General features: G+C 33.4%; 3 protein-coding genes across 3 annotated transcripts in view; all 3 read left to right on the forward strand.

Annotated features, from left to right (window-relative positions):
* Nucleotides 1-1,279, forward strand: Pfdn4 (prefoldin subunit 4). The gene is made up of 2 exons (XM_080145322.1): nt 1-579; nt 819-1,279. Exons 1-2 carry the CDS (start codon nt 487-489, stop codon nt 1,125-1,127), a joined length of 402 nt encoding a protein of 133 aa, XP_080001448.1. The 5' UTR covers nt 1-486; the 3' UTR covers nt 1,128-1,279.
* Nucleotides 1,279-2,676, forward strand: LOC145303724 (reactive oxygen species modulator 1). The gene is made up of 3 exons (XM_080145332.1): nt 1,279-1,443; nt 1,641-1,738; nt 1,875-2,676. Exons 1-2 carry the CDS (start codon nt 1,279-1,281, stop codon nt 1,713-1,715), a joined length of 240 nt encoding a protein of 79 aa, XP_080001458.1. The 3' UTR covers nt 1,716-1,738; nt 1,875-2,676.
* The window catches only part of mon2 (Mon2 homolog, regulator of endosome-to-Golgi trafficking), a 21,184-nt gene continuing 9,503 nt past the window's right edge, over nt 2,674-14,354 (forward strand). The window contains exons 1-26 of the mRNA XM_080145342.1: nt 2,674-2,800; nt 3,091-3,144; nt 3,388-3,440; nt 3,685-3,777; nt 4,148-4,219; nt 4,299-4,390; nt 4,567-4,730; nt 4,951-5,051; nt 5,424-5,531; nt 5,932-6,026; nt 6,277-6,363; nt 6,761-6,892; nt 7,052-7,103; nt 7,418-7,547; nt 7,717-7,850; nt 7,981-8,073; nt 8,498-8,786; nt 8,948-9,262; nt 9,835-10,045; nt 10,333-10,399; nt 10,853-11,001; nt 11,390-11,514; nt 11,637-11,713; nt 11,884-12,270; nt 12,466-12,606; nt 12,793-13,042. Of these exons, the coding sequence (XP_080001468.1) occupies nt 2,725-2,800; nt 3,091-3,144; nt 3,388-3,440; nt 3,685-3,777; nt 4,148-4,219; nt 4,299-4,390; nt 4,567-4,730; nt 4,951-5,051; nt 5,424-5,531; nt 5,932-6,026; nt 6,277-6,363; nt 6,761-6,892; nt 7,052-7,103; nt 7,418-7,547; nt 7,717-7,850; nt 7,981-8,073; nt 8,498-8,786; nt 8,948-9,262; nt 9,835-10,045; nt 10,333-10,399; nt 10,853-11,001; nt 11,390-11,514; nt 11,637-11,713; nt 11,884-12,270; nt 12,466-12,606; nt 12,793-13,042 (3,547 nt within the window). The 5' untranslated portion in view covers nt 2,674-2,724. The remainder of the gene's footprint in view (nt 2,801-3,090; nt 3,145-3,387; nt 3,441-3,684; nt 3,778-4,147; nt 4,220-4,298; nt 4,391-4,566; nt 4,731-4,950; nt 5,052-5,423; nt 5,532-5,931; nt 6,027-6,276; nt 6,364-6,760; nt 6,893-7,051; nt 7,104-7,417; nt 7,548-7,716; nt 7,851-7,980; nt 8,074-8,497; nt 8,787-8,947; nt 9,263-9,834; nt 10,046-10,332; nt 10,400-10,852; nt 11,002-11,389; nt 11,515-11,636; nt 11,714-11,883; nt 12,271-12,465; nt 12,607-12,792; nt 13,043-14,354) is intronic.

Genomic DNA, 14,354 nt, shown 5'->3' on the forward strand with positions numbered 1-14,354 from the left:
TTTTTTTCTAATATAAAAAATAACTCTATGAAATTATTATGTTTTTCTGTTATATATAGAGAAGTTTAAATAGTTAGTTTTTAAATCAAATTAGCAAGAAATGGTATTACATAAGAAGAATATATTTTAACAATCTAATTTTTGAAGTTGCTGCTTTAATTAATGTGCCATATAAATTCGAAATGTGTTTTTAGTATTTTCAGATAATTTAAAATTAATTGCAGGTCCTTTTTCACAAAATTACGTTTTAGCTAGATCGCAAATTATAATTAATTTATTCCTTAACTATTAATTTTTAAAAACGTTCCTCTCTAGCTGTAAAAAACAAACGTTATTCTACATTTGCGTATAGAGATATTTCATATTCTAGAATGATCTAATATTTCTACAAATATTTCAGCTATTAAACGATTTGTCTTGTTAAGATTAGTTATCGATACCTGACACTGAAACGACTTTCTTTTCCTGAATAATTTCAGTAATAAAATGTCCAACTCCCAGCCAGACAAAGATGTCCACATTTCCCTCGAGGATCAACAGAAAATAAACAAATTTGCAAGACATAACCAAAAAATGGAGGTTCGTTTTCACATTAAAGTTGGGTATTATCCTCATAGAATTTTTTTTTTCAATTTTGAAAATTTTTCCTAAGAGGTTAGGTAACGTCTAAAGATGATCACAATATCTGTAAAATAAATATAACCTACTGTTCAATTATATATTAAAATTTTATACAAAAAATTATATTAAGTTACAACACAAACATATTACATTGTTAAGTTTTGGTTACCAGTTACTGTATTCAAATTACATTTCAGGAATTAAAAGACGAACTCAAGGCCAAAGAAAACGAAATTCAAACCTTAAAAGACGCTACAAGCGACGTAGAAGAATTTTCTATAACCGCTGACGAGGGAGACAAAATTCCTTTCCAGATTGGCGAAGTTTTTGTTCTGGAAACTCCTGACACAGTCCTCTCTCTTATTGAGGCCAAGAAGGAGGAAGTCGATGGAAATGTGAAGGATATTGAGAACAAGATGGAGGCTGTGAAAGGTGTCATGACAGATCTGAAAACTCATCTGTATGCTAAGTTTGGTGATGCTATCAATCTCGAAGCTGATGATTAATCAACCTTATTTTTGTTTCTGCTTAATTCTACCATTTTTACTTTTTTTTATTAACCTTAATAACACATAATGAATTCCATATAGAAATGGATAATCACTCATTGCTTATGCTTATAACTCACGTTGAAAAATTGTCAATTTCAGAGTAAAAATGCCTATGCCATCCAACTTCGGAGCTCAGCAGGGACCTTCTTGCTTTGACAGGGTTAAGTTGGGTTTCATGATGGGAATGTGCATTGGAATGGCCTCTGGTGCTATCTTTGGAGGCTTTGGAGGGTTTAGATATGGTCTCAGAGGAAAGGAATTAGTTCAACAGGTAATAGTCCCTTGAGGAGGTGGTTTTAAAAAAACTTGAATCGGAAATTTTTATCTATACAATTGTACTAATATCATAAATAGGTTAAAACGTTATATGTAAACCTTTTGAAGTTAAACTATATTAAGTATTAAAAATGTATTAAAGTATTAAATGTAATAGTATTATTTTGTTTACAATAGTGTATTGTTTTTTAGGTTGGAAAAGTGATGGTACAGAGCGGTGGCACTTTTGGAACATTTATGTCAATTGGAACAGCGATTCGCTGCTAAACTCTTACTTTACATTCATTCAGGTATAACAAAAACATTGAAATAGATAAAAACCAAAATTATTATTAATGATCTCATTTGTAAAATTATCAAGTATCTAAATGTGATTTCTATTTGAAATCTGGTATTATATATATTTATTAGATTTTTACTTTTCAGAACCATGTCCTTGTTTGATTGGCTGACATTCGAATCCTGGGGTTGGACACCTTGCCATCTTTTCTACTCATCCATCTTTACAGCCATTATACTTGTCATTGTTACAAATTTCTACAAATATAAACATGGGGGCATTAGTGATACAAATTACGAAGACAATATAAACAAGATAAATCTTCTAAATGTTTCTACAAGCTCACGTCTTCCCTATCAACCAGAGCTTAAAATAGTGACAGATCCTGGGAAAGCTCTTGCCCAAATGGTCAAGTTTAAGCTCAGGTTCCATCGCAAAGTTAAAAGATTTAGAGAAAGAAAGGAGATGGAGAATAATTCTACTAAAGAAGATTTGACTTGTGTTGAAAAATAATATTTTAGGTACCTAAATGTCTGGGTAAATGTTGTTTAATTTTATGATTACTCTAATTTTTATTTTGTTGCATTTTTTAAGACTAAAAACAATAGAGCTTCAAACCATTAATTTCATGAATTTTATTTAAGTTCCTAACTACCTACTGGTTATGATAATCCTTCACTTTTAATGAAATAATGAATTTGTCTTTAAAAAAAATTGGTACAAAACAACTATCATCTTTGTACAATGTGCATTGTACGTACATTATCTTTGCAGTGTACATATAATAATATTTACATTTTTACATACATTAATATAAAATTTCTGTGCTTTATTTGAATTACAGATTATAAAAAACATAAAATATTAGTTGGATATAACTTGATGTTATTGAAAATCAAGAATTATTGTTAGTCGTTTCTTAGTACTTGATATTCATTTCAGATAAAATGATTTACTAAACAATATAATATTTGAAGATTTTTTGTCTGCACAAACATGGGTCAGCCGACTGAGGAGGAAATAAAAAAGCTATTAGATGCGCTACAATCAGATCTTAAAAATATATCCCTAGGTAAGAAAAAGAAAATTGTAAAAGTTTCATGAAGAGGATTTGATATGAAAATTTTCATACAGCACAAATGTAAAATATCTTGGTAAGAGACATTTTCGGTCTTTTATTATTTTTCAATAAGAATCTCAAAGGTTACGTCGCAAATTTAGATTTTCATTTTGACTATTTTTATTACCTACTAAATAAATTTTGAAAGGTAGGTTTAGTAAATGAAATATAATCTAAAATGAGAACAAATAGAATATTTTTAGGATTATGATAAAAAAAACTAAAATACTTTTCATTTTTAGAAACTAAAAGAAGACACCCAAATGTAAAAGAAAGTGCAGAAGAAACTATAGTCAAGGAATTAATTTAAACAAAAAAACACAATTTTGTTGATTTTTGCAACGAACATAAAATAAACTTATTTAGGTACTTAGGTATTTAATGTAGATCTGAACCTACTCTTTATAATACCATGTTCTATACCTATTGTTTAAAACTATTGTTAGCTTAAGTTGCTGTGTTACTGAAATATTGTCCATGTTATTATAGTTGGCATTTATGTTAAAAAAAAGTTCTATTTGTTTTAATTAAAAATAAACAGATTCGCAATGCTTCTTCAAATGGAACACCACTTCCTCATATCTCAAACCAGGTAGGTAATATAAAATCCAAATACTAGGAAAAATTTATGTTGTTTTTAACATTGAATATAAATATATTACTGTTTTTTAAAGTCACAGGTATCATGTGCTTGTGCTATGGCCTTATCAAAGTACATTTTTAAATATGCCTTAAGATTTTTTTAAGATCGTCTATTTTTCTATTATGTTTAACCACATAATCTCTTCGAAATTGAAATAGAAAGTCTTTTAAAATATCTAACTATATAATGTTAGGTGTTGTATCCATTGGTACAAGGATGCGAGACTAAAGACAACAAAGTTGTTAATCTGAGCCTGCAAGTTATTCAGCGTCTAATTACTGCTAAGGTAACCTTAATTAACACATTTCTAGTAGATATATATATCTTATTATACAAAGTATGCTGGATGTCTGAGGAACTTGTAGAACCAAAACAACCTGTTAACCGATATGGTTCTCCTTAACAGTTTCTTAGAGGTCCTAAAAATCTTTTTGTCTATTTTGTAGTGAACTAAGTCTGAAACAGGGGGCGTGTTAATGAAATTTCATTGAACCCTTAAATATTAAAATAGGAGAGACTTGCCTTATCTATATTTTCCTTCCCCTTAACATTCACAATTCTTGGCTGTTATCTGTGCGTTTAACCTTTTATTATTGATTGATTTCTATGTTTATTGTTTAAGTGCTATGCAGATTTATATTTAATCCATTTTTTAGGTCCTAGATTCTAAAGGCGCCAAGTATGTTGTTGAGACAATGTGGATGCTCATGGAATCTGGAATCGAAGAGGTAAAAATTCACATTTCTCCATTAATAATACATATATTTTAACTTAATTATGTACTTACTGATATCTTGATTGTATTAGGTGAGACTGCTGCAAACTCTGACCTTGTTGGCAACAACTAATACAGTCCTCCAAGGGGAGGGAATGGCAAGATGTTTGGTTATTTGTTTCAGGTAAAACTTTAATATTACATTCACTTACTATTTCATTACCTTGACACCCTTTTTAATTTTTTTTTGTGAATTTTAACTATGAAGCACTTTTTATGCAGTTGAATGCATAAATTTTCACATTAACACTAAGCTTCGGTCACTTGGCGCTATTTTTTATCATTTGTTTTTTTGTTTAGGTTGGCATTCAGTAAGGATACAGTGGTAAGCACGACAGCTGGCGCAACTGTCCGCCATCTTGTCTCAGCTGTTTTTGACAGAGCTATGGTTGTAACTGTATCTGATGATTCTTTGGACCAAATGATGTTACATAACCTGAAAGGTGCTTCCCCTTCAGGAAAAGGTAGGGCTTTTATACATAAATAGACAGTTTGCTCACTTTTCAAATATAAAGACGTTAGATTTTATACATAAAAACTCATCTTTATTTGATTATTTGATGGAATTACATTTTCAAAAATGGATCTTACATAATACTAATAAAAAATTAGTATATTTGTTATATACTGTCTAACTGGTTAAATCCAATCAAAAAAATATATTTATTTTTAAATCCTTGGAAGGTGGAGGAATATCGGAACTTCCAGCTTTAGTTGCTGATGCCTATCTCCTGTTCCAAGATCTTATTCAGCTTGTCAATGATGATCAACCCTTGTGGTTACAGGTATTTATATCTATCAGTTCTTACATAGCCTGTATGTACGTTGACTCTAGTCTTCTCGTGCATATAGATTACCTAATTACCATGTTATAAAAGCTTATTAGGTATTTATTTTTTATTTTATCTGCTCTTTTTACGTCTTACCATAATGAATACTAACAAATCGCTAAGTCTGGAATCGGATTATTCATTAGCTAATCTAGTTTGCCTATGACAGATGATTTGAGTTAGCCGTGATTAATGTGCCTTTAATACTTATCCACAGAATTCTATATTTGAATCTATGTATTAAAACATTGTAATCAAAAATGAATTTGACCAAAAAAACAATATTATTTGGAAACTTTTAAGTTATAATATTCTTTTTTTTTGTAGGGAATAGTTGAGATGACTAGAACCTTTGGCCTAGAGCTAAGTGAGAACGTACTAAACAACTACACCTCTGTTTTCTACAAATACACACCTTTTAGAACTTTATTAAAGGTAAAACTTTATTTGTGTACATATTATATTGTTTGTATGCAAATATTTTGACATATTTATGTTGAAGTAAGAAACACTTGTTGTAATTTACATACTTAAATAGTTTTATATTTAAAAATAGTCTGTTTATAGAAGCGCAGCTTTTTATAATCAGAGAATGTCATTACAATCCACAATTTGACTTCTTCAAGATCTTATTGACGTTTAATATTGTTTTATTATTTTAATACATTTAATAAATTTCCATTAAATTTTCAAATTTTGTAACATCTTATTTGAATTTTTTAACTTGAAGTTTTATCTTGAGACAAAATGTTCCATGATTTAATGATAATAGTAGATCTAAATCAACACTTAGTTTCTAATTTCTTCAATTTATCCTCAATTTTATATACTTCAGGAGAAAGTATGTTCATTGGTGATCAAGCTGTTCTCTCCCAACATAAAATATCGTGGGGGTGGTAGTGGTGGGGGAGGGGGCAGTGGGGGCGGACAACAGGAAAGTTCATATAAATATTTAAATAAATAAATATTCAAATGAAGTTAATTTTTGATTTCGGAACCTAGGTTCCTTGTTATGCATAACCTTGTTTTGACTCTCTGATTATTGTACTTGTCATCTTACAATATTTTGAACATGTCGTAGCATTATTCAGCACACCAGCTCATAAGAAAATGAAAATATACGTCACGGCAACATGAAATGATGTGTGGTTACTATATTTAAAATTATGAACAAATATTCACAGGCTGCAGCTTTTGACAAACCATACTATCACATATCCTTGCGTCTGCTCAGAGTTGTTTCTGTTCTTGTTGAAAAATATTACAGGTAAAATTTGTCTCTTAGTTAGGTCATTTCTCCCATTTATGTTTTGCATTATTTCAGAAATCATTTAAGTATCAAAATAACCCGCGGCATAGCGTACTTGGTAATGTGCTGACTTAATGTCGGAGAGATGCAGTTTCAGGTTGGAGTCTGGACCCAGCTGCATCATACTGAAGACTTTAAAATTGTACCTACTGTTTCTATGTTAGACATGTAACATTAATAGTAAGAATACGTGGAATGCCTTTGCCCTTGAACAGATGCAACTCATTTATATACACAATTAGAATTTCCAGACATAGGTCGTGTATTCCAAGGGCTGCAATGTCTGCAATAGTTGGAATGTTCGTGAGTTGGTCAACACATCTAATGATGCTGTACCTAATAAGTTTAATATTAGGTTGTTGGTTACTGAGTGTGAAATCTTTCTGTCGCTAATAGTAAAGTTTCTGGATCCTGACAAACCAAGCTGGCAGCGGGCACTTGCTCTGGAGCTAATTCACAGAATGGTAGTGCAGCCAAGGTTAATCAGGTAAATTTTTCAATGATTTTTGAAAAATATTGTTTTTACATTATTAGAAAACGACTTATTTAATAGCTGCTATTATTAAGAAATATTAAGCAATAAACATGATAACTGAAAATGAGATATTTACCATTATTAAGGTTTTATTAATTACGTACTTTTAAGGGAGTTTTGTCGTTGGTATGACTGCCGTGACCATGCCACAAATATATTTCAGGTAAATTGTTTTAGGGTTGTTATTATTTGTATGTCCCTCCCCCCCTCATTTCTTCCCCTACTACAGTGTATTTGTTTTAATAACATAAAAACTTACCTATCGTTATAATTATTTGAACCAACAATTAATCTTTTGTTATGTGTAGATGATATTGTGAGATACATGTCCTTTTATGTAAATTTGTTTCCAATATATTTGAATTTTATTTCTATCAAATTTGATTTAAGACGACAAAAAACATCTAAAGCCTATAAATCTTACCTACCTTTTTATTTTAGTTAACAAAGTTTTTTAACTTATAATTTTGTCTTTAGGATATGGTGAACAGTTTAGGCGCCTATGTCCAGAATGTATTTATCTCTACGCCACAGACTGAACAGCAACAGCCCCAACCCAGCGGGGCTAATGTGGGCACCCCCAGCATGCTCGCTGGTCTTCCAGTAGGTAAGATAATATGTTGATTTCGTAGGAAATAAATATTTGCAAAATATGTATATTGAAATATAAAAAAAATCAAACTTTATTTTTTTGGAAAGCTATCCTGTAAACCATATCGGTTCAGTGGTTAGTAAGATCCTTTGGTACACACACAAACATATCATATTACTTTTAGGTCCTGGTATTTCTGTACAACCTGGCTTCTACTACAGAAGTGTGTACAAACCTCTTGTTATTTCTTGGCTTGGTGGAACAGCTAAATGTACATACCTGGATATGACTGATAGACAGGAACCTCCTCCCCTACAGGTGAATTTTTTTATTTCTGTTAAATCTTTTTTAAAATTAGGTACCTAATAAACATAAAATGATTTTTTTTTATAATAAAGACAATCACATATAGTTAGATACTAGTGTTGATATCATGAATATTATTTAGGATGGATACGGTGTCTCTTTGGCATTCAGTTGTTTGCTTGATATTATTAGATCCGTTGGACTCATTATTGATCAAAATCAACCTGAAGAAAAGGTATTTATTAACTAACTAGTAGAGTTAATGAATTGTTGATTGGATCAATCACTGATTCTTCGCTACACATACAGAGACAGACAGAGAAAGAGAGAGAAATCCTGTTAATTATACATAAGTTTTATAATAATTCTTTGTAATACCTGTTTCTTGAAACTACTAATGAATTTTATCTTTGTTAGTTGTTCCTAAAACCTAGATAACAGTCCTCCCGTATTTATAAAAAAGAGATTAGATTATGTTATGGGCTTTGTTTATGGAAATTTTGTAGATTATTTTTCCTTTAATAGCTCAAAACCGTTTACTCAGCTAGCTCCTTAAAAAAAAATGATGAAAAGTTCAGGAGTTTGTGAAATTTCATTTCAGCTTGAATTTAGACATTAAAATACTTTGAATAAGATAATCTCAAGATTTACATTGTCAGGTTGATGAAAGTGAGTTATCATCATCACTAATTGGGAGTGAGAAAGTTGGCATAGACCAAGTGCGGAGCCAGCTGCTAGAATCCAGCTGGTGCGGGCTGCTGTGCTCCCTAGCCCTGCTACTTGACGCCTCCACCGAGGATTCAACAGCTGAGAACATACTAAAGTCTATGCAGCTGTTTGCAAGCCTGGCGGCCCGTCTTGGGCTTTCAAAGCAGAGAGATTCTTTCATAACAGCTGTTTGTAAAGCATCTCTACCTCCGCATTACACTCTTAGCGTTTTAAAGGAATGGAATAAAAAAATATAAATCTTTTAAATTAAAGCTTTAAAATGATAGTCATTGTTTAAAAATACTCTAAAATTAAATAAACTACCTAAAATTATTTTATAACACGCAAATATATTTGGGTAAAAAGTATATATTGTTATTTCTGAAATCCATTGATAAAGGCTACACCAAGTACACAGCTAGTAACAGGCGCAAGTCACCCAATGCCTGCCTCAGGCGACGGAGGCGAATCGACAGGATTTGCTGATGGTGACTACAGACATCAAGTTGTCGCAGTTGGCACTCCTCTGCCGACTGCTTCGCTACCGCCGGCCGCCCAGCAAGGGCCAGTTATGCTGACAGCCAAGAATTTACAGTGCATGCGCGCTATTCTGTCTATTGCTCATTGTCATGGTGATTTGTTAGGGCCTGCTTGGCACATTGTTCTGACAACGTTGCAGCATTTGGTCTGGATTCTGGGGCTTAAACCGACAGCAGGTATTAAGATTTTTTAATGAACTTTTAAGGAAGCAGTTTAGATTCACTTACACCTAATACGCATTAGAAGCGCAGCAGTTGCAAAAAAACTCTAGATTTATGTCAGTACGTCCCTACTTCATAATTCTACTAGCGGCTTCGCCCCTAGCCTCTAGTGGCTGTGCCTCAAGAGGTTTGATCAACCTAATTTTTCGTATTTTAGATTTAAAAAGAAAAAGTAAAAAAAAAAATTTTTTGGGAGGGGTATTTTTCATTTTTTGGGGGGGTTGGGGGTGTCCCACCCCCAAGAAAATAGCTTAAAACCATCACAGGACCAGTAGGTATATTCCCTGAAGAGTAGAGCCCAATCGGTTCACTGGTTACTGAGATCTTAAGCTTCAGACGGACAGACAGACGGACAGACAGACAGACAGACAGACAGACAGACAGACAGACATCGTTCTACTTTGTATTATAGATAATGATTTATATAATACATAAATATTTTACAAAATTGTCAAAAAAGTTTCTGTTTTATTCTTATGGACATCAAAGTCCTTGGTTAAGTTCTCATTTACCATTCGTCTCTTTAGGTCAAGGAGGACATTTGAAGGCAGTAAAATCTAGCAGCGAGACCAATGCTGTGATCACCACGGCTGTCATGGCTGACCTACCTGTCTTGGCAAAAATGTTGTCCAACCTGTTTGAATCCAGCTGCAGCCTGAGCGAGCAAAGTTTACATCATCTGGTTGATGCTCTTGTTGTTATTAGTGGGGAATCATTACAGCTTGCTTATAATAACAGGTCAGCTAATAACAATCATAAAAATCTAAAAATACTTTAACCAAGGATAAAGGAATTGATTACTGGAACTTAATTTAACTTCTACAAAATATTTACACTATTAACTAGGACCGAATGTTTATTTTTTATTTAAAAGGAAGATTTACTTATCATCTTTGTATAACATATTTTTTCTATGACTATTAATATCCTGTACATTGCAGAAAAACAAATATTAAAGTTCTTAAATCTTAGCTTACAGAGAGACATGCAGATAAGTCACATATTATTAAGTACTTTTTTTTTAGAGAGCCAAGTTTATTTGCCGTAGCAAAACTTTTGGAAACTGGAGATGTCAATTTAATGAGGGTTCAGGTAATATAAATAATAAGATTATAAAATTTTTATAAAAATTATGATAACCATATGTGATTTCAACGTCTTCAAATATAATTAGAATTTGTTATTAAAAAATATGGTTTTGATATTTGCTTTTGCTGTGACTCTTATCATAGTCAATTATTCTTTTGAAAATATACCTACACAATATCAATCCTGATTAATATTATAAAACATGTTCGCTGGGTAAATTCAAGGAATATTCCAGAATTAGAAATCATCACTATTCCTTGTTCAAAAAGCCTTAATATTCTTAAGTACGTGAGTCAAGGACGTCCAAGCTTTTTTATTTAGGTGGGGGGGGGGGGGGGGGGTTGAAACCTTAGAATTTTGCGGGGGTTATTCCCCCTTTACCCCAACCCTTTGGACGTCCCTGACTCGAATTGAGTTTTGATTTTTAAGGATGCAGCGTTATAATTTTCATTTTAGGTGATCTGGGTGAAAATCACGAGTCACTTGCTAGAAGTAAGCTCCCATCCCCATGCAAAGATGAGAGAATGGGGTGGTGACGCCCTGTGTAGCCTTATGCAGGCGGCACTCAAGTATCAACACACCCCTCCTCTGCATGATAATCCCAAGTAAGCCCTTTGTATAACTAGTATTTATATAATACTAGCGGCTATGCCCCTAGCCTCTAGGTGCTCTGTATTGGAAGAGGCAGAGAGGGTCTGAAAAAAAAATAGTTTAAAGCAATCCCATGACTTAAATGAAAAAATCTGAAAAAAACATAACAAAGCTATATAAACCTAAAAATGAGAACTCAATCGGTTCAGTAAGTATTGAGATCCTAACTTCAGTCAAAAATCCCTTACTACTTTATAAAAATAAGATATTAAAAGAGAACTCAAGTTATAGAGCTTTTAAACTTCAGACAAAAAAAATTAGCATCGTACATTATAAAATAAACTTAATGTATGAAGAATTAAAAATCTAAACTTTGAAAGATATTAATTTCTATATTTTTAGACTGCAAACATTGTTGCTTGGTCCACTAGTGGAGTTATCCGCTATCCCTCATGCGGATATCCGCTCCCGCCAGCTGGAATGCATTATGGCTATTCTGCATTCTAGTGCCGAGGCACTCACACAAGGTTGTACTTAGATTTCTTCATATTTGTTATTAACAAATCTTAAATTAAAATTTTATTTCTAATATAACAATGTTTTAAGGCAATTTCATTTTCATCCACATATTTGAATATTATTTTTTCAGGATGGCCCTTAGTACTTTCTGTTATTGGTGCCTTGCGACCTCAACACTCAGAGGCCCTTGTAAGAACAGCATTCCAGGTAACTTTTCAAAAAAAGAGCAGGAAAAAAAACATTTGTATCTTATATTCCCTTTTGATGTAAAGTTTTGTTTTTTGGTTGGATAATATTTAGATGAAAAAATTTGTTTAATTATTGATTTTTTCAATTTTTAAAAGACTACCTAATGATTATAAGTGCAATGATTTTAGGCTTTGCAACTAGTGCTAACAGACTTCCTACCCCTGACACCCCACACAAGCCTACCCCTGTGTGTAGACACAGCCTCAAAATTTGGCTCACAGACACAGGACCTCAATATATCTCTGACAGCCGTCGGCCTCCTGTGGAATTTATCAGATTATTTCTACCAAAACCAAGATTCTTTACGCAATGCAATCATAGCTGAACCTAAAATCTTACCTGACCTACCCGGCTACAAGGAAATGTCAACTTTTGACAAGCTCTGGATGTGTCTGTTTTCAAAGTTAGGCGACTTGTGCCTGGATAGCCGGCCAGCAACGCGAAAGTCAGCAGGACAAACATTGTTTTCAACTATTGCAGCCCATGGGTCGCTTTTGCAGACACAAACCTGGCAGGTCAGAGTTTATTTCAGTTTTTAACTGTTAAAAATAATTTTGTAGTTGTAAATCATTAAAATAAAGTGATTACACATTAGGTTAAAGAAAAGTACTATCATAACGATTGTTTTTTTACCCATAAATGGTCATGGTTGGCTTTATCTTTTAAAAAGAAAATCTTTGAATCGTTTTTGATTTACCTTAAATTTTTAGGCGGTGCTGTGGCAGGTTCTATTCCCTCTACTGGACAATGTATCCCTCGTGTCAGGATTGGCCAGTACAGAGAAGGCCACAGACAATCTGCTCATTCATCACAGCAGAAACACAGAAAAGAAACAGTGGGCGGAAACACAGGTTAATCCAAAAAAATTTATATTAGGATCATAATTTATTTACAGTCAAAAACATGTTACGGCAGTGACACCTGGAGGAAAATGCAATATTTTTTTCTCTTATTGAAAATGACCTTGCCTTTAAACAATTGTGTGTCATCCATTCCACAAGTGTAACAATGATAAATACTAATAGAAAATTATTAAGGTATTGACCATATCTGGAGTCGCCAGAGTATTTGTAACAAAACGGCAGCTATTGGCAGCTCTTGGCGACTTTCCCAAAGCCTGGCGGCTGCTGCTCGAGCACATAGAGAAGCTGTCGCTAGCCTCCACGAGCGAGGTTAGTCTGGCGGCCCTGAGGTCCTTCCATGAGATGGTCGTGAAAGGAGAAGACACTCCTGGGGATGTTGATTCTACTAAGTGGCAGGCGGCTTGGAAATCTTGGGTATCCATAGGTATTTTGTTTAAATATTATTTGTTGCATTAAAAATTTAGAAATTGTAGGGATTGCGCATTAAAAAAGGGGGGAGGCGGAAGTGACACTTTTTGAAACCAAAACAAAAAGTCAAAGGAACTCAACTAAATAAAGAGTTACAGAAATGGCGTCGGAACCGCCGCTCCCGCCGTTTCCTGCCGATTTTTTGCCTTTTCTCGCCAAATTTAAATATAAGGGATGAGAGGAAAGTGGAAGGCTGCTAATGCAGGAGAAGACAAGTGTGAAGTAGAAGTATGATGCCGTTAAATATATTTGCATTTGACACTTGCGATTTTTTTAATATTGTCATATTTAAAATATTATACCGAAGTGTCAAGTGAAAATATAAGGGATATTTTTATGAAAAAAAGTTTATTTCAGATGATTGAAAATGGTATAATTTGGCGAGAAAAGACAAAAAAATTTCGGCGGGAAACGGCGGTTTTCGGCGGGAGCGGCGGTTCCACCGTCTTTTCTTCAAAGTTCCACGCTGTACAGGGTTGTCACATTGGGCACTTTTTTTGATATTGAGCGGCCCAATTGCCCAAAAGGGTTTTGGGCGCTTAAAAGTGGTTTTGGGCACCCTTTTTTGGCAAATGTCGTAAAAAGCATATATAAAGGATATAAAATAGCCTAAAACCATACAGAGACTTATTATTAGAAACAAAATAGCCTAAAACCATCTGAGGACCTATAAAAGCTCCACTAGAAAGGAGAACCATATCGGTTAAGCGGTTAGATACAAAAAAGCTTACTAATCTATATAATAGTTAATATCACCCAAAAAATACGCCCGCCCACCCCCCTTTTTTTACCTACTCCCCTTTTTTCACCCCCCAAAACGGGGGGTGCCTATATCTGCCCAAAAGGACCGTACTCAGAAACTATATGGTAAACCTTGATTAACAATGACAATACAGAACCTCCCTGGACCCTGGATAAGTATTTATATTTTATATTGAGTTTTACTCCTCAAAAATTTTCTTTAATAATATGAGAAGGCAGCAAAATAGCCTTAAATCATACCGAAACTTATTATTTTAAATAAAACACCCTAAAACCATCTCAGGACCTATAAAAGATCCACTGTGAAGGAGAACCATATCGGTTTAGCGGTTAGCAAGATCCTTCACTGGAAAGGAGAACCATATCGGTTCAGCGGTTAGCGAAATCCTTCTCTAGATACAAAAAAAAAGCTTACTAATTTATACAATAGTTAATATCACCCAAAAAATAGGCCCGCCCGCCCCCCCACTCTTTTTTCACCCCCTCCCCTTTTTCTCTCCCCCCCC

The sequence above is a fragment of the Acartia tonsa genome, chromosome 2 (genome assembly GCF_053477335.1).
Source record: "Acartia tonsa isolate MP-2025a chromosome 2, ASM5347733v1, whole genome shotgun sequence".
Lineage (NCBI taxonomy): Eukaryota > Metazoa > Arthropoda > Copepoda > Calanoida > Acartiidae > Acartia > Acartia tonsa.

Excerpts from the sequence above, each read along its gene's own strand:
- Pfdn4 (XM_080145322.1), top strand. The coding sequence starts at position 487 with ATGTCCAACTCCCAGCCAGACAAAGATGTCCACATTTCCCTCGAGGAT. Across the intron at positions 580-818 it reads GACATAACCAAAAAATGGAG|GAATTAAAAGACGAACTCAA; the intron begins GTTCGTTTTCAC and ends ATTACATTTCAG.
- LOC145303724 (XM_080145332.1), top strand. The coding sequence starts at position 1,279 with ATGCCTATGCCATCCAACTTCGGAGCTCAGCAGGGACCTTCTTGCTTT. Across the intron at positions 1,444-1,640 it reads GAAAGGAATTAGTTCAACAG|GTTGGAAAAGTGATGGTACA; the intron begins GTAATAGTCCCT and ends ATTGTTTTTTAG.